The sequence below is a fragment of the Sinocyclocheilus anshuiensis genome, unplaced genomic scaffold, assembly GCF_001515605.1.
Source record: "Sinocyclocheilus anshuiensis isolate Anshui unplaced genomic scaffold, SAMN03320099.WGS_v1.1 scaffold145, whole genome shotgun sequence".
Taxonomy (NCBI): Eukaryota; Metazoa; Chordata; class Actinopteri; order Cypriniformes; family Cyprinidae; genus Sinocyclocheilus; species Sinocyclocheilus anshuiensis.
This window is the reverse complement of record NW_015537973.1, coordinates 1348249-1370732: the sequence shown is the minus strand read 5'-3', so window position 1 is coordinate 1370732 and position 22484 is coordinate 1348249. Positions and strand designations below refer to the sequence as shown.

General features: G+C 36.1%; 2 protein-coding genes and 1 long non-coding RNA gene across 4 annotated transcripts; 1 reads left to right on the top strand and 2 right to left on the bottom strand.

Moving 5' to 3' along the window:
* Nucleotides 1-5182: 5182 nt before the first annotated feature.
* spcs3 (signal peptidase complex subunit 3) lies at nt 5183-9462 on the bottom strand. The gene is made up of 5 exons (XM_016463764.1): nt 9193-9462; nt 8655-8728; nt 6354-6430; nt 6068-6183; nt 5183-5569 (listed from the first exon to the last, which is right to left on the bottom strand). The coding sequence occupies exons 1-5, from the start codon at nt 9333-9335 to the stop codon at nt 5437-5439; spliced, it is 543 nt and encodes a 180-aa protein (XP_016319250.1). The 5' UTR covers nt 9336-9462; the 3' UTR covers nt 5183-5436.
* A 1622-nt stretch (nt 9463-11084) lies between these two features.
* Nucleotides 11085-20350, top strand: LOC107670925 (ankyrin repeat and SOCS box protein 5-like). Of its 2 annotated transcripts, none has more exons than XM_016463756.1 (7): nt 11085-11289; nt 15676-15755; nt 15880-15987; nt 16199-16349; nt 18622-18756; nt 18913-19104; nt 19555-20350. In XM_016463756.1, the coding sequence occupies exons 1-7, from the start codon at nt 11094-11096 to the stop codon at nt 19680-19682; spliced, it is 990 nt and encodes a 329-aa protein (XP_016319242.1). In that variant the 5' UTR covers nt 11085-11093; the 3' UTR covers nt 19683-20350. The 2 variants fall into 2 exon arrangements, with proteins under 2 accessions (XP_016319242.1, XP_016319236.1); XM_016463750.1 differs by lacking the exon at nt 11085-11289 and adding an exon at nt 12302-12559.
* A 284-nt stretch (nt 20351-20634) lies between these two features.
* On the bottom strand, nt 20635-22350 carry LOC107670953 (uncharacterized). Its single transcript, XR_001632140.1, has 2 exons — nt 22313-22350; nt 20635-22233 (listed from the first exon to the last, which is right to left on the bottom strand). It is a non-coding gene; the product is annotated as an uncharacterized LOC107670953 (long non-coding RNA).
* Nucleotides 22351-22484: the final 134 nt, after the last annotated feature.

Sequence of the window (22484 nt, the reverse complement as noted above, 5' to 3'; positions counted from 1 at the left end):
TGAATGTGGTCTGGACTGTGTGGATGAGGCTCATTGTGTCAGAGTGACAAAATTACTACAGAGTGTAGTAGGACAAAATTCCTGCACTGTGATCCACATACACTCCTATTCTACTGCTCATGGGTTTCACAGGGAGACCAGTCTCTATCTTATTGTGACAGAATGAGTATTTGGAGGAAAACAGGACAAACTCCAAGACTGATCATTACGTCCAAACAAACAATCATCACCCGATCGCTTCCTGCCGATGCTCTTATATGACACTGATATAAACACACTAACTCCACTCTACTGCAACTGCGTCCACACACACTCTCTCTACACAACACCTGACACAAAATCTCAAATCTGTCTGGATGATCAGGATACAGCTGGACTGTGCAAGTATGAGTAATCACTCTGTTGCTCTCAGACAGACGGAGGTTTTTATTCACTGTGTTCAGATCCAGAGTGAGCTGATGGGAATCTGATGGAGATAAAACACATCAGAATCAGGAATTATGAATCTGTTTGAGCTTTTTATGCGGTAGAACTCTTCATGTTCAGTGTATCATCAGTGTTTCAGTACAGAATACCAGATATATAATTTACATAATCAATTATAAAACTCTTCTTTCACCTTCTACAGGAAGAACATGAACACACTCAGTGAGGTTTTCTGCTTGTTTTTTGTTTTTTTCTGACTTTTTTTTTCTGACATTGTAGGAAGTCGTTCATAGTCCTGGGAACAATGTTGGTAAATGTGACTGCGGAAATGAACAGACATGATCAGTGTGATTCTCATATCAAGAGAAAATGATCCTGCATCCATTCCTAAGACATTTCTAATATGATGTTCTCCATGATATGAGATGATAATGTACTGGTTTCTGAGAGAAGATGAATTTCCATGACTTTCCCTCTGTCTGAGATCTTCTTGAGCTGCTCTATGCAGAAATTTTCCAACACAAAATTCCAACCCATATATTTTGAAAAATGTCTGCTGTTTACAGAGCCCAAATCATCATCAACACAAGAACACTTAGATTTTGTTATCAGTGTGATCTGGACTCTGTATACATAAGCTGATCAATGATTGCTCTGTTCATCATACATTGATTATATCACTTCAGAAGACTGGATTACTTTGTGTAAACAGCTGTATTACTGTATATGTCAGTCTAATTATGTTTTTTTTAAACCACTTCTTATAATGTCAAAATTACATGCTATATAATTTTATAATGTCCTATATGTGGCCCTGGACCACAAAACCAGTCATAAGTAGCACAGGTATATTTGTAGCAATAGCCAAAAATACATTGTATAGGTAAAAATTATACATTTTTATTTTATGCCAAAAATCATTAGGATATTAAGTAAAGATCATGTTCCATGAAGATATTTTGTAAATTTCCTATCGTAAATATATCAAAACTTAATTTTTGATTAGTAATATGTATTGTTAAGGACTTAATTTGGACAACTTTAAAGGGGTCATATGATGCGATTTCAATTTTTCCTATCTCTCATTCCAAATCTATCCAAAACATTTTGCTATAAATGCAGTTACAAAATAAGTGCACAACATTTTCTTTCTCAGTCCCACAGAAATCACATATAACATCTACATCAGTACGAAATCTAAGATAAAGAGTTTTAACAGGGTACACCAGATGGAGTATGGAGTACTTCTCTCACCTTATTTGTTATGCAATATTTTTTAGGCAGCAACCATGCATATTTCCAGTCAATGCACTCAAATTTAGAATGCCAGTATGTTTTAGAAGATATTGGGCTGTATTCTGTATCTAAATAGTAACTTCCTGATAGAGTAATTATTCAATTTTCTATCATTAATAGTAACTCTATTAATTGCAACATCAGGTCTGACTCACAGTCTCCTTATTCACATTTCCTTTAAACAGACATTTTAATCTGGATGGTATAGCATCAAACACTATACAATATTCTTTAGGGATTATTGGAATATTATACCTTTGAAGAAATTCTATGTAGGTATACAGGTGCCCATTTTCATTAAATAACTGTTTAACAAATATAATACCATTGTCTACCCATTTTTGAAAAAACAAAGTTTTATGTTTAAACATTATATACCTGTTATTCCAAATTATACATTTATTTGGAGAGAAATTATGCTTATATATAAGCATCCATGAGAGTAGCACCTGCTTGTGAAAATTACTTAATCTAACTGGAATCTTACTTATTTCAAAGTTGCATTGCAACAGAAAAGCAGCACCACCCATCTTTTCAAAGATTAGATTAGGAATTAGTACCAAATTTTATTTTTATATTGAAAAAAATTCTTGATCCATCTATTCTTTAAAATTGCATTTGATGTGCTGAAGTCAAGCACATTTAAGCCTCCATTACCAACCGAATTAGTTAAGGTACCTTTTTTAACGTAATGAGATCTATTTCTCCAAATGAAATTGTAAAGATTTTTATCCACTTCTTTAATGATGTTAGTAGGGACTTCTAGTGAAATAGCAGGATAGAGCAGACGAGATAAACATTCAGTTTTAAAATAATTCTACCGTTCATTGACAGGTCTCTCATTAACTATAAATGAAATCGATTTTTTTAACTTTTTGAACCACAGGTTGAAAATTAAGCTGTCCCCTTTCATTTTCATCTTTACATATTTTGATTCCTAAATAGGTAACAACATTCTTTACAGGGATGCCATTAATATCAAGAAGTTCACAATTTTTCAGAGGGAACAACTCACATTTGTTTAAATTTAATTTTAACCCTGAGACCAATGAAAAGTCATTCAAACAATCAATCACATTTTTAATTTCTAATGAATCTCTAACAAATATTGTTGTATCATCTGCTAATTGACAGCATTTTACTTCTCTTTCTAAAATCCTGATTCCATGAAAATTATATTTGTTAATGTAAAGAGTCATTGTCTGGGTTACAAGTAAAAATAAAAAAGGAGATATTGGGCATCCCTGCCTTATGCCTCTTTCTAAGAGAAATCTGGGGGTAGTGCCATTTGCAAGTTTTACTGAGCTATTACACCCATTATATAAAGTATAAATGGCCCTTTTAAAGAAATCACTTTAAAGAAGTCTCAAACATAAATGATAAAACATATAAAACTACAAAAAATATAAAACTTTCACTATCAATATACTCATTATAATCAATTAAATCTAGGACCAAACGAATATTATTACTTATATGTCTGCCCTTCATGAATCCTGATTGGCAATCATCTATAATTTGCTCTAAGCATTTTTTTAATCTTTCTGCAAAAATAATGGCAAACACCTTAACACATAAACACATTTCATTACACCAAATACACAACATAATGTTCTTTTTAGCAACATATGACCCCTTTAAAATGTCCCCTTGTTTTTCGTGCTGATGCGGTGGTGACGCGTTCATGTAAGCAGAGGGTGGCGCTGCGCACCTAAAAGCTGTCAAAAACAACAGAACACATTGTCTCACGCGCACACTGTAGACCTGCATGGCATAAAAAAAAAAAGACTTGTGTAGCATATAATGGTTACAATAACTTGGGACGATGTCAAATAAGAGCTCTGTGCGGACCACAAACACTCCTGGCTGGGTTAGAGGTGTGGCTGAATCCGTATTCAGAAAGGCGCGGATAACAAATAACGCGTTCTACAGAGCGATTAAAGGGACATGGTTATCCGCTTGCTAACGGTAGCCTGTTAACATTTCACTTACCACATAAACAGAGTAAGGAGAGATGACTGATGGGATGATGGCGAATGATTTGCAGATCCTGAGCACCACTGACAAACATATAATCTTGTAAAATGTGTGGTAAGTACTGCCGAGTGCTGCTCCGTACATGTGATCACGAATCTCGATCATTATACAGTTTATTATACAGATTGAAAGCTTGAATCCCCCCTCTCTCTGTTTATGGGTACTTGTGCGTGCATGCGGGAGAGGGGTGCGATTTTCGAATAATAATCGAATAATACCCAGCGATTTTCGAATATTATTTTTGCTTGGAATGCCCATCCCTAATAAAATTGGTATCAGACTAATCAATCCCTGACATAATGATGGAGGTAACTCACCACGTTCTATAGCTTCATTAAACACACATAATAAAAACTCAGATAATTGTTCTTGAAATTCCTTGTAAAATTCGCTGACCAAACCATCGTTACCGGGAGATTTATTGTCTTTTAATTTACTGATCCCAAATCTAACTTCTTCTATAGAAATATCTTTGTCGCACGACATCATACTATCCTGATCTATACATTTAGCATTTGCTTTAATGCTTTCTAAAAAAAGTCTTGTATTGCCATCATCTTCTTTACTATATAACGTCTGATAAAAGGTTGATATATAATTAGAAATTTTAACATAATCTTCAGACACCTCCCCATTCATATTAAGTTTTAATACAGAATTCAGCTTACAAATGCCCACACCTTGCTTTTTCAGACCGATGAGCTTTGTAAAAATCGACGCGTTTCAAAAAGGCGGGGCATAGAGGAGAAACAATGTACAGTATGTGGAAAATAATGTGTTTTTTTGTTACTTTAAACCGCATAAACACATTTCATTACACCAAATACACAACATAATGTTCTTTTTAGCAACATATGACCCCTTTAAAATGTCCCCTTGTTTTTCGTGCTGATGCGGTGGTGACGCGTTCATGTAAGCAGAGGGTGGCGCTGCGCACCTAAAAGCTGTCAAAAACAACAGAACACATTGTCTCACGCGCACACTGTAGACCTGCATGGCATAAAAAAAAAAAGACTTGTGTAGCATATAATGGTTACAATAACTTGGGACGATGTCAAATAAGAGCTCTGTGCGGACCACAAACACTCCTGGCTGGGTTAGAGGTGTGGCTGAATCCGTATTCAGAAAGGCGCGGAAAACAAATAACGCGTTCTACAGAGCGATTAAAGGGACATGGTTATCCGCTTGCTAACGGTAGCCTGTTAACATTTCACTTACCACATAAACAGAGTAAGGAGAGATGACTGATGGGATGATGGCGAATGATTTGCAGATCCTGAGCACCACTGACAAACATATAATCTTGTAAAATGTGTGGTAAGTACTGCCGAGTGCTGCTCCGTACATGTGATCACGAATCTCGATCATTATACAGTTTATTATACAGATTGAAAGCTTGAATCCCCCCTCTCTCTGTTTATGGGTACTTGTGCGTGCATGCGGGAGAGGGGTGCGATTTTCGAATAATAATCGAATAATACCCAGCGATTTTCGAATATTATTTTTGCTTGGAATGCCCATCCCTAATAAAAATTAGTCATATACCGTGAAATATACAAGTTTATTTTCATAACCCCCTTAAACAACAGTCACTCCTTAAAACAATTTGTCAACTTTTATTAAAACCGGTACAGAGCCCAACATTTACAAATATGGTTTGGGATGGACTGGAACAGTTCAGTAGCTCTTTGATGTTTCATATGTTTCAGGGAAGGCCAGACTCTTGTGTCCTGATCCCATGACCAATGGCAGGATTCCAGCATTTGGCACCACATTCCATGAGAGAGTAAGAGTGATGTTCTTATTCGCCCTGTATTAGGGAAAATAGATATAAGAGAGATAGGTTCATGTCTATACTTTTAAAGGGTTAGTTCATCCAAAAATGAAAATTAGCCTGTATTTTACTCACACTCAAAGCATCCTAGGTGTATATGACTTTCTTTTTTTATATAATTTTTTAATATAACTCTGATTGGATTCGTCTGAAAGACGAACGTCATATACACCTGGGGTACTTTGAGGGTGAGTAAATAATGGGCTAATTTTAATTTTTTGGGTGAACTAACCCTTTAAATTCTTCATGTCAAATATCTATAGTCCAAACAAGGTTGACACATTGTCAATATTCATTCAGCTCAAATAGGGTGTAGATTTTTGTCAGAGTATTACAAATGTAAATATATTGATATATATATATATTAATTAATCTGATTAATTATATATGATTGATTAATTACAAATTAATTGCACATCAAATTTGGCAGAAAACAAGTTTATAAAAAAAATAATGAAAGAAAAAGGTACTAACCTTAGACCATTCCCATCATCAAAGAAGAAGTACTTGGATTTAACATCCTTCAGGTTTAGTTTGGTGTTGTCACCTCTCAAGACAATCTTGTCCCATAGCACCACCTGGTTCAGTGCCTAATATGGGATAAAGACTCTACTGATTTGAAAATCACAAACAGGTCTGAAATATTACAATCTACACCACAACACATACTCAGCTCTCAACAAATTTTCATGAACAAAACAGTTAATTATATTGGCCAGACCCACTGATCTATGGACAGACTGAAGTGGTCAAGACTTACATTGCTTTTGGTTGAATATTCAGCAGTTAGGTAAAGAAAGAGCTCCTTTACATTCCAGTCAAATATTGGCTGCAGATGTTAAAAAGTGGTTAAGGCAAATAATGTAAATCTAGTTCTATGTGTAAACTGCACTGCAAAACTGACATCTGAAGTGGCACACACCACAAAAATGCATTTACAAAGACTGATGAATGGTGCACTGATGTGGCATAAATGCATTTACACAGGAATTACATTTGCAGAAATAATGCTAAACATAAAACAGTGAATAGAGAAACATTACAAAAAGGACATTTTTACATTAGAATTACAAATCTGAAACTTTTTTCCACCATGAGATACAAAATAAAAAAAGGTAATTCCAACTTTTCTTCTCAGAATTACAAGATTCTATCTCACGATTATGACTTTTCCCTCGCATTTCTGAGATATAAACTCAGAATTACAAAGTACAAAAAGTCACAATTACCTTTTCAATTTTAGATTTCATGGCTGGATTTAAACTCAGAATTCTAACTTTGTTTTTCTCGCAATTCTGATTTACAATTTGCAATTCTGACTTTTCTGAATTTCAAAAAAAAAAAAAGTCTGAATTGTCAGTCACAATTACCCTTATTATTATTGTTTTAATCTCATGGCAGAAACTAGGGCTGTCGCGGTGAAGGAATTTCCCTTGCGGTAATTTTGAGTGGCTTAATAGCACGGTATGCAGTATTATCGCCATATATATATAATCTGTGTGTGTATGTGTTACGATATAACGAGGTCATATTCAGAAACTAATGAAACCGAAACCAAATAGCGTTGAAACAGGAAGTGAAGTAAACAGAAGAGAATGACAAAATAACGATCCACATAACAGAACATAAACCTGACAATAAGATTGTTAGGCAATAGTTAGCCTATATGTATAACAGTTTGTTCTGATCCTCGAATCCGACTGGACAAGAGACTTTCTATTGATATTTCCACCTGCGCGCGTTCTAGACGGGCTGTCAGTCAGTGCAGTTACATTGTTGTGCCACAAGGTGGTGGAAAGGGACTGTCTTTGAGTGAGTCTTTAAACATTCATTCAACTACAAGTTCAAAAACGCTGATTCATTCAAAGAGACAAAATTAAAAACGCTGTTGAAATCATTTTAACTTTGAGCACCCCGTTAAAAGGCTCAGCTGACCAATGCGTCGATGCGAAGACAGATTTGGCTTTCCTTGGACAGGAGTACCTATCAAGGTTATTATAGTTTTGAATTTTTCAATTAGTTTTATTTTAATATCGTTTTCAAATTTGCTATACAATTCAGTTTAGTTTTTATTAGTGTCATTAATATTGTTGTTAGTTAGTTTAGTTTTTATTTTGTGAACGCATTTTTATTTAGATTTTATATAGTTTAGTTTCAGTTTTAATTCAAGTTTAGCAGAATTAACTGATCATTTCCAGAGCGCAGGCCAAAGAAAGACTTAGGCATAATTTAGCCTTAGTGATGCAAATGTCTAGCGACACAAAATTAACGCCTACTGAGATTGATTAAATAGTAAAAGTATACAAATATACGCCAAAATGAATCAATCAAGCCTTTTTACTAAATAAATCTACACAAGTTGTGCTTAATGTCATATCTAATGATGTGTATTGAGATATTTAATATGACAATAAATGTAGCCTAATTTGGTTATGATGGTTAGATGTCTTTTTTCTTTTTTAACAATCATAATATATTGTAACTGTCGTGTCTTGCTCACTTTTCCGTGAACAACTGCGCATAAATCATAACTGGGACGAATGAAATTCAATAATAACGGCAATCGCATTTAACAGTAGGCTAAAGGATCATATTTGAATATGTTCTTTTCATTTATTAAGAATTATAAGCGTGTTTATTATGTGATTTAGCCTATGCACATTTGTCCGAAAGCATAGCAGTGATCACAAGATGCTATGCTAAAGTTTTGTATTGTTTTCAGAAAGGATGCACTTTCTCATCTTTTTTTCTGTTAATTATTACGAGCCTCAGTACAAATCAGCATGGTACACATTATGTTATCATTACTAACTTATTTAATATTCAGTACACATGCACGAAGTGTAAAACGAGAAGGGCATAACCCTATGAAAAAAACAAACCGCAAAAATCGCGGTTCTTGCATTCCTCTGTGGTTTGCTCGTCAATAGCGCAGTATTGCGGTTATCGCAACAGCCCTAGCAGAAACAAGCTTCCATAGAAACTATAGCATAGTAGTGGTTTTAAATTATCATTTTATTTATTAATTCATTTTTGCATCTACATGATGTCAAAAGGATATTAGCAGAAATGTCAAATGTCACAAAGCCCAAGTCACTCCTCTCTCGTGGTCCTGTGAAGTCGTCTACATTTTTACTGGAGAAAGAAGGAAACAGAAGGATGAGAAGAATGAGAGGGCGAGTAAAGTGCCTCATTGCTGCTTAGATGTGTGTGACAAGATGAACCTACATGCACATTTAAAATGTACTAAAGTAAATAAAGTAATAGTATGAATAAAATAAACGCTAACAGGGAATCTTATAGAAACAATATAGGCCTAGTGTTCACTCTCTTTTACAGTTTCAGACACAGACAGCGTTTCACAATATTGTTGAATAAAACCATAAAACTCTACATATTAATTTAATTTGCATAGCTGATGTGCTGCACTGCTATTGGCCGCCAGGTCAGCAGCATCTACAAGTGCCATATGCTGCAAAAACAAAGGAATCTAAATGGACTGAGGTGCCTCTTGTATATCAAATATTTTTTGATGAGATTAAGACTGATTTCATATCGATGCTGTGGACGCAGACTCAGAAACGATGCAGGTAACTTACATCATGATTTTGGATACGTGTATATCCACCGGTATGCTTCTGTCTTTGAAGGCTGTGGTAATAAAGCATCCGAAAGTGAGAGCTGCCATCACACTGAGAGAGAAGGCGAAGAGCGAGTTCGCCCTCGACAATACCGTATTCATGATTCAATCTAGTTCTGATCAAACTAAAACAATGTAATGCAAAACAAAGATATATTGAAAAGCTCCGAGCGGAGCTTCAGAGCAGGAAGTGAGGCAGTTAAACGATGATTCGGAAGCAAGACCGACTTCCTGTTTCATTTTGGAAAGTACATACTGACATCCAGTGGTCAGGAAGTAGAATTGCATGAACAGTCAAAGAGCAACCTCTTTTTCATGTGGGTAACGTGTACAACGGTAGTAACCTTTTATCTTACACACCCAGTTGCTCCAAAGTTAAGGAGACTAAAGATGACAGAATTATGTTTAGGATTTACCCTGTTAGCGATTTTATACAGAAAATAATTATTTTTGAGGTGGGTTTTTGTTCTTCTTTTCCTGAAACACTTGATCACCTATTCTTTTACTGTGAGGTTGCTTCTAAATTCTGGTTTGATATTCATAGTTGGTTATTCGGTAAAAATGGAAACAATTCCTTCATTTGTTTTGCAAGATATCTTCTTTTTTTAAGTGTGATTTCAATTCTTTTTTTTTCAGATGTTGTCAACTTTGTTTTATTGTTTGGTAAATCTCATATTTGTACATGCAAATGGAAAAATGTAAGCCACCATTTAATATATTACTTTGTGAGTTTGTGAAAATGTTTCAGAGCTTTAAGCACTTTAAAAATCTAAATAGAGAGTTTGAAACTCTTTACCTCTCTCAAAATCCTATCTCCTATCTCAAAATACTTTTTGTACATCTATTGATTCCTACTCCTTGTGTTGTGTTTTTTTTCTTTTCCCCTCATTGTTGTTGTTATTGTTGTGAGTATAATAATTATTGTTTATGTTGATTATTTTAATTATTTATAGTGGATGTGCCTTATGTTGTTGGATGTTCCCTGTCTTATGTTTATTTTGCAATTGAAAGAAAAGTGTGAAACACTTTTGAAAGTGCACAACGGTATACAAATGTATATATATATATATATATATATATATATATATATATATATATATATGCAATACAAAAATATACACCACATAATAACCACTGAGTAATCAAAAACTCATTAATTAAAAAAAAAAAAGTTTCCTGCAGGAAATAACCCTGACTATTTGTGTATGTGGAATTTCCCCCAAATAATAAAAATTTGTACAACATAAATCAAAATATTTACATTTGTCCATAATAGGCTTTTATGAGAAGCTGATTCATCTATTATAATGTTTATTAGTACAGTTGTGCTTGGAAATATTAATATCGCCTATGAACATTTCACAGAACCACTTACAAGTTCTTAAAAAAATATAAAAGCAAAATTAAATGTTTGTAAAATTATTTTTCGTAAAATCACTGTATTAATACTTGTCAAAATATGATAAAGCTCAGATGATCAACCAAATGCTTCATCCTGGTGACTCTTCTGTTATTGGATTAATCATGGCTGACTGTGAAGAGGCATTTGTTTCATAAACAAAAATACAGTAATCTGAAGACATTGCTCTATAGCAACAATATGTTACAATACAAATAGCGTAATGAAAACAAAGCTATCACTATGTATCATGAGACAAACATCCCAACAAATGACGACACCTATTGTTATGCCTCAGTCAAGTGGCCCATTTTCCACTAGTTATAAGTACAGCTGCCTTATCTCATCTCTTCTCTGGGCCCAGCTGCCTTGGGGAATAACTGGGCCGGCCTGGCATATGATCCCCAACAACACATCCCTGGATCCCATTCCAAAACATTTACTGTCACTGAGCAGCAGCAATGACTGAGATTTTGGAGAAGCGGCCTTTCGGCTCACAGTATACCAACGTCTATCTCTCGATTTTTGCCCTTTTTTGCTTCAAATTATTTGTCAAGATCAGTTTAAGCATACTGACCCACTTCTATGTGGTTAAAGGAAACCGTAATGAGGCGGCCCGGATCGCAGCTGAGTTCTATGATTTTGGCCAAGGGCACAGTAAGTACGCAAGAATGGGACATATTGAGGCTATATATTTTGGAGCATGTTCTGAGACACTATAGGGTCTTTATGTCTCTTTGTAAGGTACGTAAAACTTTAACTGATTGTATAGGGTGTGAAAGAGAAAGCTTCTGCAGCATGGCCCAGTTTGTAACACTGAGAAAATTGGGTCAGCGTGTTCTTACCTAATACTGAGTTAAGGAAAATTATTTTCTCACAGAATTTTTAAATGACTGTGTTGACTGAATACAATGTTGAAAAAGCAATAGCAATTTAAACGTTTTGAAATTAAAATTGTATAGTAATGCATCCGTCATATTTATTAATTAATCTGTAATTTGACACTCTGAAGTCTACAGAAAAATGGAGTGATTTTGTCTGTAGAAATGATCCTCTCTCTGTATGATTCTCACTCCTTTTTGTCTTTTTTGCCCTATATTATTCCTTACTATGACCTAATAACATGCAAATTTACCTGATGTGAAATGCTAAACAAGTTACTGAGATGACTGCTTGCATTATCAATTATTATCCGCAACCTGCTTGGCTTCTGACAACAACAGACAAAGCATCAGACAAACGGAAATGTTTGGCTATATGACGCAAAAGGACGTGTGACGTACTGTAATATTAAAATAATTTAAAACTAACAAATTCTACAATAGGCCTACATCTATTTTTAATAAATGTTAAGTGAAAAAGCCATTTAGAATCCTGATTCTATTATTAGCTACTTGCGTCGGAATAATAGTGGCAGCGTTCTAATCTTAACCTGAGATATAAATAGTATTACTGACACGGACTTGGTATTATGTTGAATATTTATCTCATGAATATAAAGTACGTTGCGTGACGTGCGCCCAGTAGGCGTAATCGCAGTAAGTGGGCGTTTATTTTTCCTACTATGGCAAAGGCTCGGCTTGTGAATATTAATTACGTTACGTGACCAGAAGCTCCTAAAAAATGAAGCAAGCAACGTCAAGTATACGTCAGCAACGTCAATGTGACCTTATTAATATTCATAAGTTAGCCAACGCGACTCTAATGAGATCTGAAACAACAACAAGCCGAGCAGCCAATCAAAAAGGGGCGCTAGTCACAGTCGCTCTACCCCAGAGAGGAGTACACAGAGCTGATGCAAACATGCCTGAAGTTCCCTACAGAGAACCCGAGTACTCAGAAAATACTCCCAAGAAAAGAAAGCGAGAGGACGTCGACGATTTTTCTGAGAAAAAGAAATCGCGCTGGGGTATTTTGATTAGTCAAGGTGAGTTATCGACACGTGTAAATAAATGTGCCTTTATATTGCGCCCTGCTGTCACCTTGCAGTAATGCATTTGTATAAGGGCGGACCTTTTATGTAAAACGACAAATAACATTTTAAGTAATATTGGATAATATAAAAATGATTATTTTATTATAATATGATTAATATGATATTCTTAATATTATGGTTAATATCATAAACATTGTTTTATATTTAGCTTATACATAAATAATATGTTTTCATGGTTAAAAAATAAGAAAATTGAATGAAAAAAAAAGAATGGACTAAGGATGGATATTAACTACATAATTTACACAGTGTCAGTCAGAAGCATGCACACCTGCAAGCATCATTCTCAGTAGAGCAGAAAAAAATAACATTTTGTTCCAAAGCCTGGTTAGTGTATCCTATATTCCCCACAACCCAAATACAAAACTGTCTTGCTATTTGCAGACTATGCAACAGTAGCAGTAAGTATAGGAACATAAAAATAGTAGCATGCACTATGTAATGTGTTTACCATGCAGGGCCGTTTTAACCATAGGGCTAGGCGGGGCTGAAGCCCCGGGCCCGAGCAAGGAGGGGGCCTTTGATTGGCTGTGGAGTAGATTGACTGGAGCGCCGATCGCCAAAGCCACCACGCCCCCCAATAGTTATGTGTCAAAATGCCCGTCTTTGCGAGTATCCTCGTAAACACAGTTATTTGTGTCTTAAATTAATGTTAACAGTTAAAGATAAAGCATGTGTTAGGCTATATGAAATCCTTAGCCTATATGATTTAAATATCGCATGCGATTTATCGTGCAGCCCTAGTAAAAATCTATCTGATTTTATTGCTGCACACAGCTAAGTTTAGTTATTTCTAGTTGGCAGAATTTGAACCCTCTTAGCAAGGTCATGAGAGTTCAAGTAAACACAGTATGGGCTATTATGTGTTGTGTTTGGACTCCTTCTACATTATGCTTTAGACTTGGTCTTTTACCCTATAATGCGTAGGGGAGGGATTCCTTTTTATAATTGCAGTGTGCCAGAGAATAGTTGAATAGTGCTGTCTTTGACTTGTAACTTTCCTGCTTAGGCTAAGCAAGGAAGTTACAAGTAGTCCTAGTCTCCATGGAGCCCAGATGTAGTCACATGAACAGAACAGGATCTGGAATATTCATGAAAGCTTTCACAGAGTCTCAATAAAGACGTTTTGCTGTTAAACAGCCAGCATTCATACTGAGCAGTGCCGGTTTCTCTGACCTAAATTGTCACTATTGAAGTAATTTTAACTAATTATTTTTTATATGGCATAATGCCAAAGAAAACACAAAATTGCATCATTAAATGATATTAGCATCTAATAATCTAGTATCATTGTAATTGACTGAAGCACAGCTGTGACCTAAAGTTCCACATGTCAGTGTGGAATCTCAGTGGCAGTAACTCATCTCCTTCGCTCAACTAAACTAAAAAGAGAAGACGGCTGCTTTTTTGCGCCTCAAGATGACAGCCGTCCTTTCATTTACAGGCTATGGTGTATTCGTATCAATGGCTAGATGTGCTGTGGGGCGACGGAGACCTTGGTACTTAACAGAACCTATTGCTCTTAGGCCTCGTTCTGTGCCAGCAATGGCAGTAGCAGAAGGCAGTTGTCATATGTTGTTGTGGCTAGATTGAGCTCCTGCTAAATATAGATCTCCTCAGTCCACTGTGAATAGATACATACCTATGGTATGAGCTGCTAGTACTGTGAATGAAGGCATATGTAACACCCTCACAACTATTCTGTTACACATACGATTCTGGTTCTGACTAAATATAAAATGTCTGAAGACAGTGTTGTTGGTAGCTGTGTTGTTGCTTATGTGGTCAGTAGGTTGATGCAGTTGTTTAATTGAGGAATCTTCAAAATGCAGACTGAGGACCCCCAGGAGGTTTCAGGGAGGTGTTAGGGGATCTATGGAAAATATGAGAAAAAATAAGAAATATTTTACAAAACTACTTTTTTATTAGTATAATTATTTTCTTAGGGATATTGATGGTAACTTGTTAACTAAGATATTTATCAAATTTGTTTAACATGATCATTTTTAACACATTGCTTTGAAATTATTATTTATTTTAATTTTGAGAAGCACTTTACAAATAAATCTGAATTGAAAATACACTATGATAAGTTTATGCATCTAACAATAAACATTTAACATTAATGATGGGTTAAAAATATAGAATTATAATAATAATTGTCAATATATTTCATGGGTAGATAGATTTTTGATAATTAAACTTTTTTTTATTCAAAATATTTTAGGATTTTTTAGCACAAAATTATTGCTCGCCAGTAAAGCTGGTAATGAATACTTTGACACTGAAATGGCTTCCGCTCAAACGCATAATAGAAAAGACATGCTGTCCAAAATGCCCCGTTGCCAGTAATGGAGAGCCCTGGCATTTGCTGCCCAGGAATAATGAATGCCATGGATCGTCCACTGAGTTTTTGTAAATGGGCAAATGGGCTTTTATTATGTGAGGTGTTTTGTAAGTGTATCCTTTATACATGAAATAGTATAGCTGCCTTTATAGGAGAATAATATTGCTTTTATTCCTACATACTGATAACATAGCCCGATTTTTATTGTGCATTTTATGTAGTGAAATCATTTCATTTACATTTTGTATCGAAGCAACACAGGGAAATCTGTTCAAATGGCTCAACAGTTCAAATGAGTCGACCTTTATTGTATCTAGAGAGCTGATCTACTCTCATGTTAGTTGATAATGCTTTGCCATTTTCAGCAATTCCACTCACGGGCTCTCTGCTCAACAGCTGTCAGTGGGCAGTGTCAAAATCACCAGTGCTTACACCACTCTCACTTTACAATGTACTAGAAATTATATGAAGTCTGGCTGTGGCTGAGTGGGTGTATTTAAAGCTTTTGAATTACATGGTGCTCTTGGTTGGCTTTTAAATACAGCAAATGATGGTTGCTGTAAATTATGTTAATGTAACTTTTTTGAGGTTATTTTGTAGTTTGTTTTTCTGAGATGAAAGGGCATTTATTAGTCATGGGAAACAGTTGGGTGTCAGTACATTTGTTTATTATTAAGAATAATCTGATGTGTGTTCACAGGTTCATGGGCGGATCGTTCACCACTCCATGAAGCTGCGTGTCAGGGTCGACTTCTGGCGCTTAAGACTCTTCTCGCACAGGTTCACAAACATATGCACATACATAAATGGAGCAGAAATAGCTAAAAATAGGTCAAATTAATATGTTAGCATTTTTAAAAAGAAAATACATAATTTTTCTGGGGTTTTTTCTCCATATTACCAGGGTTACAGTGCAAATATCATCACCATTGATCATGTGACTCCACTACACGAAGCTTGTCTGGGAGATCACGTAGCATGTGCCAGGGCTCTCATAGAAGCTGGTGCCAATGTGAGTTACAGTTATTAAACAACATATTACAGGTTTTTCAGCAACATATACATATTTTATATATGCCCAAATAAAAAACACAGCTTATTGATTCCATGCATATCAGTGTCTGTTATGGGTAGAAATCCTACATTTGTATAGTAGAAAACTGAAAAGGCAGCTTGATCTGTTTGTGTGGAGTGTGCTGTTAAAATGTTCTTGTACATGGCAGGTGAATGCTACGACCATTGATGGCGTGACCCCGCTGTTTAACGCCTGCTCAGCAGGAAGTGTCACCTGCACAGAGGTGCTTTTGGAACATGGAGCAAAACCACAGGCAGAAGCGTGCCAGCCTTCACCAATTCATGAGGCCTCCAGCAAAGGTACGTAATTCTGCTTGCCAGGTAACTGCTCTAATCTAACCACAAAAAATCAATTGATTTGAATGCATTTGTAGTGAACAGCACATTCCAGGGCCCAGTTTATGGCCAGTTTATAGTGGACAAAGGTTTGCTATTTTGATTGGATATTGGTGGACTACTGGTGGAAACTGTCCAACACCATCAGATAAAGATGCAAGACAACAGCCAGGCACCTCTTAGAGGGCAAGAAGAAGACCTCTGGTACCAAGGAACGACAGGACTTTCTGCCCTTCACCCACCTAGAGACTGATTCCTAAGGTTTTGGCCTGTGACCGCCATAAAAAAGTCCTTAGGAACTCCAGAAGCGCAGCAGTGGGTGAAACAAAGAGAAAGATCACAAAGATCCATCCAAATCCATTCATATCTATGTTTTAAAACCGTAAAACTGATGAAACTACAACACATCCATCTAATACTTATTCAGAGAAATAATTATTCTCAGTGACAGCTATGTGTAGTGCAACATCTAACACAAACTCAGCTGTTAATGGTCAAATAAATGCATACAAGACAGTTCAATCTTCATGTTTGGACTTGATGCGTTCGTAACATTGCCAAAAGCATGGTTGTGGTTTGGAAAGTGAGAAATGCACAGGTAAAACTTTAGTGACATTTTTCATTTTTCTAACTTTGTGTTTGGACTATGCAAATAAGTTCCACAGAAGGAAAGAAGGGTGAGCCACACTATTTTCCCCCGCTCTGATGGAAACAGCTAATCACAGCATGGAAATGGAGAAGTGTTAAATTGCAATCTCCTTCTCATCTGAAAGGGATAAAGGTACCCTTCCAAAAGACACTCCTTATTCTGAGTCTCTGGCACGTCCAGTGAGACACTTACAGATAAACTTGTTCTGAGTCTCTGGCCCATGAGGGAAGAGGCAATAGCAGCTATAACAATGACTCTACAAGTTCTGAGCCTGCAGCCCACTACTGGGAAGGCAGCAACAGACCCATTTGTCTTGAGTCTCCAGCTTTTGAGGCAGTAACAGATAGGACCACGTTCTGGGCCTCCAGCCTGCAAGGAAAGAGATACTCTACGTTCAGAGTCTTTGTCCAGCAAGACAACAACAGATGCAGCACGTCCAAGTGAGACAAAGTGGATTGACCAAGTTCTGACTCTCTAGCCCAGAGAGGCAGAAGACATACAGACATTTGCAACAAGGTGAAGCTCCAGCGAGCAAACCTTCACTTCAAGGTACTTTCGTCTGCGTATTCCAGGCAAATTACCTTCTGCACCTACTCCAGGGCCACATCTGCATTCCAGATTTAGACTTTTTTGGTGCTCCAGGAAATCAGCATCCTACAGCAGTTCGTGTTCATGGTTGTTGAAACAGATTTCTGCTCCTTTGCCCACTGCATTGTTACCAGCACAACCAGTGGAAGAAGTCACCACCACCGGACTGTTCACTTGACTGAGAGAACATAAATATCACTTATCCAAACCTCTTCCAGAGACCGTGGCATTAAATGTTATATAGTTGATGTCAGCTGATAACAAATGATTCATTTATTTGTTTGATACATAATAGGGTTCTTCACTTTATTGCCCTGTTGAAAAAAAAAACAGCATATGCTGGTTAGGTATGATTTTAAGCATGGCAGCTGGTTTGAGCTGGTTCAAGCTGGTCCTTTGCTGGTTATGAGCTGGTCCTGAGCAGGAGCTAGTTGCTTAGGACCAGCACATGACCAGCTTAAATGAGCTCATAACCAGCTTAAACCAGCTCATGACCAACTAAGGACCAGCTCAAACCAGCTGCCATGCATCAAAACATACCTAACCAGCATATGCTGTTTTTTTCAACAGGATAGTAGTCTCAGTTTATCTTTTCATAAGAAATCGTAACTCTGCCATTGCAACATCCAACTTAATCACTTGCATTTTATGCATCTTATGCACTTTATTCCTTTTTCATTTATGGTATTCATTTAGTAGTTGTTGATAAGTCGTGCCTATCTTTTGTTAATAAAATTGATTTTTTTATTACACTTGTGTCTTCCTTGTGTTGATAATACAGAAAGAGGTTCTACAAGTTAGATATCCCACCAATCTTTCTTATCCGATGTACTCATAACTGTACCTTAAGTGACACGTGATCCAAAAATCATAACGTCATTGGTGACGTGAGTACCCATTACTACACTATTTCGCCTCCCTGGTTGGCGAAAGCAAAATCACTAAACATTTATAGCAGAGGTTACAAAAATGTAAACATACATGTGTTTGTTGTCTCAGGCCGAACAGCATGTATAGAGTCTCTCATCTCGTGGGGAGCAGATGTAGATTATAACATCCCTCATCTAGGAACACCTCTCTACATTGCCTGTGTCTCCCAGCAGCTCCAGTGTACACAGAAACTTCTGGATGGAGGTGAGTTTGATGTGGCTCTTTGCACACTTTTACTGTTCAAACTACACACAAAAAGAAATTCAGTTACTTGGTGTATTTTGGTGTGTGGTCAGGTCATCTCACCTTAGTTCTTTAGTTTTTATTTTACCCTATCATAAATTAATTTGTTTTTCTTAGGAGCAAATGTGCAGAAGGGCCGTTTCCTGGACACACCGCTGCACGCTGCAACACAGAAGGACTGTCCAGAAATCATCAGAGTGCTACTAGACTTTGGCGCTAACATCAACGCTCGCAACCTGGAGCTACAAAGGCCGGTAGAAACAGCGCCACCCAGCAGTGCGGCAGAGGCTGTGCTTCTTCTTTATGAGGGTAATGTTGCTCAGTTGATTTTGACAGGAAAGAGAGGGAATGGGTTGAGGAAATAAGCCAGGGTCTAGTGTGAATGTTGAATGCAACTTAAAGAAAAAAATTATCTTTGATGAATTGATGAAATATTTTAGGCTAAAAGATTGTCTGGTGCTGAAATCACCCATTCACATGCTACGTCAGTCATTCCAAAGTTGCACCTTCTGTACATTATAGCCTATATTACTGTTGAAATGAGTAAACTACTATAATTAAATTCATTTATGAAAATGTTCAGTTAAAACTGTAATGTTTGAGTTAAAATTACAGAAATTATTGTGATAAATTTAAATGGATGGGAACATAATAATGAAAACATTTTTTCAGTTATATACAGTATATATATATATATATATATTTTTTTATTATTAAAAGGGGGGATATTGCTAACTTTGACTGTCTCTTCCTTGATAGCCACGCCGCGGTCTCTCTGTCAGCTGTGTAGACTGAGTATCCGAAACTACATGGGCCGATCCAGACTGCATCTGATTCCACACCTCAAACTGCCTACTCTGCTCAAGAGTTTCCTCCAGTACAGATAAATTATCTACCTCCAACCATAAAGCCCCTCCTGCTTTTTTAAGTGCATTAATACACAAAAAGGTCACCCAGTCTTGTTTGTGACCACCAGTCCACAAAAAGCAAAATCATGCTAGCCATTAATTTTACTTCTTCTAAGTTCAAATGTTTTTTTAACTGATATATTTTTGTGCAACCAATGAACATCAGTTATATTTTTGTAAATAATATCTTAACAAGAGTAATGTAAATTAGTCATTTTTAACCTGCACATTCTTATATATCAAGCTGCATGCCTAATATGATACACATTTATCACGTCAGGATCAAATTATTGAAGTGCATGTCAGTATAGTGAATTTTATATTTTTATCAAAGTAATCTAAAAAAAAAAATCCCAAAAGCACAACTCTACAGCTTTCACAAAATCTTTTTTTTTTTCAGTTTCCCAAGTTAACTGCATCCTGAACTCTTTTGAAAATAAAACAGAAAACCTAATCTAATACTGTACTTTGGCTAAACATTTTGTTGCCAAAACAAAGCATGATACACACAGTAACTTGCATAGAAATAAAGAATGATATGTAAAATGTGATGATCTAATTGGTCTCCCTTTTCTTTGTCATGGCAGTTGGTACTGTAAATGTATTATTATTTCAATCCTAACCAATGAACTAATTATTTCAGTCATGTTCAGTGTAGTGCACTACTCATAAGCAAAAATAAAGTCATGAGATTTCTTGTACACTTCACCTTTTTAATAGTATTTATCAAATCATAGTCACAAAAAGAAGGTAATTTATCATTGACACAGTTTTGCCTATTCTTCTATCTTGCCTTGCATGTTTATGATCAGTCAAAATAAACAGATGAGACACTTGAAGCATGCAGAATTTGGACCGGTCCTGGCTTAATCCAATGCCTGACTCTACTTCAGGATCAATATATGACATGTAGCTGTCCTCTTTGCGTATTAACAATTATCATATGAATATGCTATGTACACCCATTAGAGCTTTATTTAGAGTTCAGACATTCTAAATTCTAGAACTATATACAGATAAATACATTTCACAGTGCAATTAGATGAAAATAGTCTCTGTATCTGTATTTTCTAACATAAAACCAAAATTTCATAAAATAATTCCTCCAAACCATTTCATATACCCAGCTATGTATGACAGCCATTGCAACTGATGATTTTACCAATACAAACGACACTTTTTGTCTTTTATTTCCTAACTTCAGAAATGCACTCCAAACATATAGCTATGTATAAGCAGAAATGTCTTGCTTCCTCACTCTATAGGTGCAGTTTCTCAAACTTATTGCCTAAGTTCATCTAGACATACAGTATTTTGAATGTAACAGCAAGACTTAATGTCCTATTAACTATTTGTAAATAGTGTTGCCATACTTTATGAATAGAAATATTACACATCTGGCCCCAGACCTGCTCTGTATACCCATTCATAATAGTTCCTGAATGAAATGAAGTAACATTAAATAGTGATTGTTACAATATGAGGTTTCATTTCTAGTATTTGGTTCTACTAAAATAAGTAATAAGTGTATATTCACTAGTCAGTAAATATATTGTTCATATAAAGCAGACAACAGACATGGCAAACAACTTTTGCAGCTAACTAATATGTCTCTCTTGTGAAATCAAATGCACAAACAAAAATGTACAGATGAATACCCTGTAAGTCTTGAATTAAAAGATGTCTAGATCTTCTAAACATTCAGGCTGCTTGATGAAAATGCTCAAACTCCATAATATCAGTGACAGTACCACCTAGAATTACAATCTTTGGGCTACAGATCTCAACCCTAAGACCTGAACGTGACACCTAAACCCGAATCCCTGAACCCGCTTATGTTTTAAGATAAGGAAGAAAGGCATTACATATCCTGCTTCATATGTAACATTCATTACTGTTTCCAGCATAAATCTCTCTTTATACAACAGTTAGTTGTGGTGCTCTAATTTGGTTGGCCTGTATCAAATTAACATGTACTTGTGCGTGACGAGAAGATATTTACTCTTCATATCCTTCTGCTTGCCTATGTTAGTGCATCAGTGTCTAGTTGCTTGTCAAAAATGCATTTGCCTTCTTTTGAAACAAAAGAACTTGCATTACTTTATATTGATTTCTTGTTTACTGAACTGTTGTATAAAAGAAATATCGCATTTGTGCTGTTGGCCTTGTGTACTGTATGTTCACTACAGCAGCACTCTTGCTTTTGCTGATTGTTTGCATATAAGCTGCAATCCTGAATGAAGTAAGCACAGCATGGAACGGTAAAGCCTCAAATAATGTTGATTTGAACACAATTTGACTTTCTTTTGTTTTATGACATACATCAAGCTTTCGGAGAGAAAATGGATGCCTTGTCGCCTTTCCAGAGCCAGACTAGCAAGAATACTGCTCACATTTGTTGTATTTGTGCTCAGAAGGGGTTGAGGCGTATACCCGTCCCCAACGGAGAGAAAGGGTTTACTTTCGCCCACATCAGGGCATCATTTAGTGAAATGGCTGATTTGCCATCTTCCAGGAAGAATGCTGGACCCTGCCAGGGAAGAAAAGGCATATTTAAGTTCAGTGATATTTGTATAGTGCTAATACAAGACTATCCACAAGAAACCCACCTGTATCCTGAGGCCAGTGAAGCAGGAAATCTGGACATATTTCAATCCTAATCAATGAACTAATTATTTCAGTCATGTTCAGTGTAGTGCACTACTCATAAGCAAAAATAAAGTCATGAGATTTCTTGTACACTTCACCTTTTTAATAGTATTTATCAAATCATAGTCACAA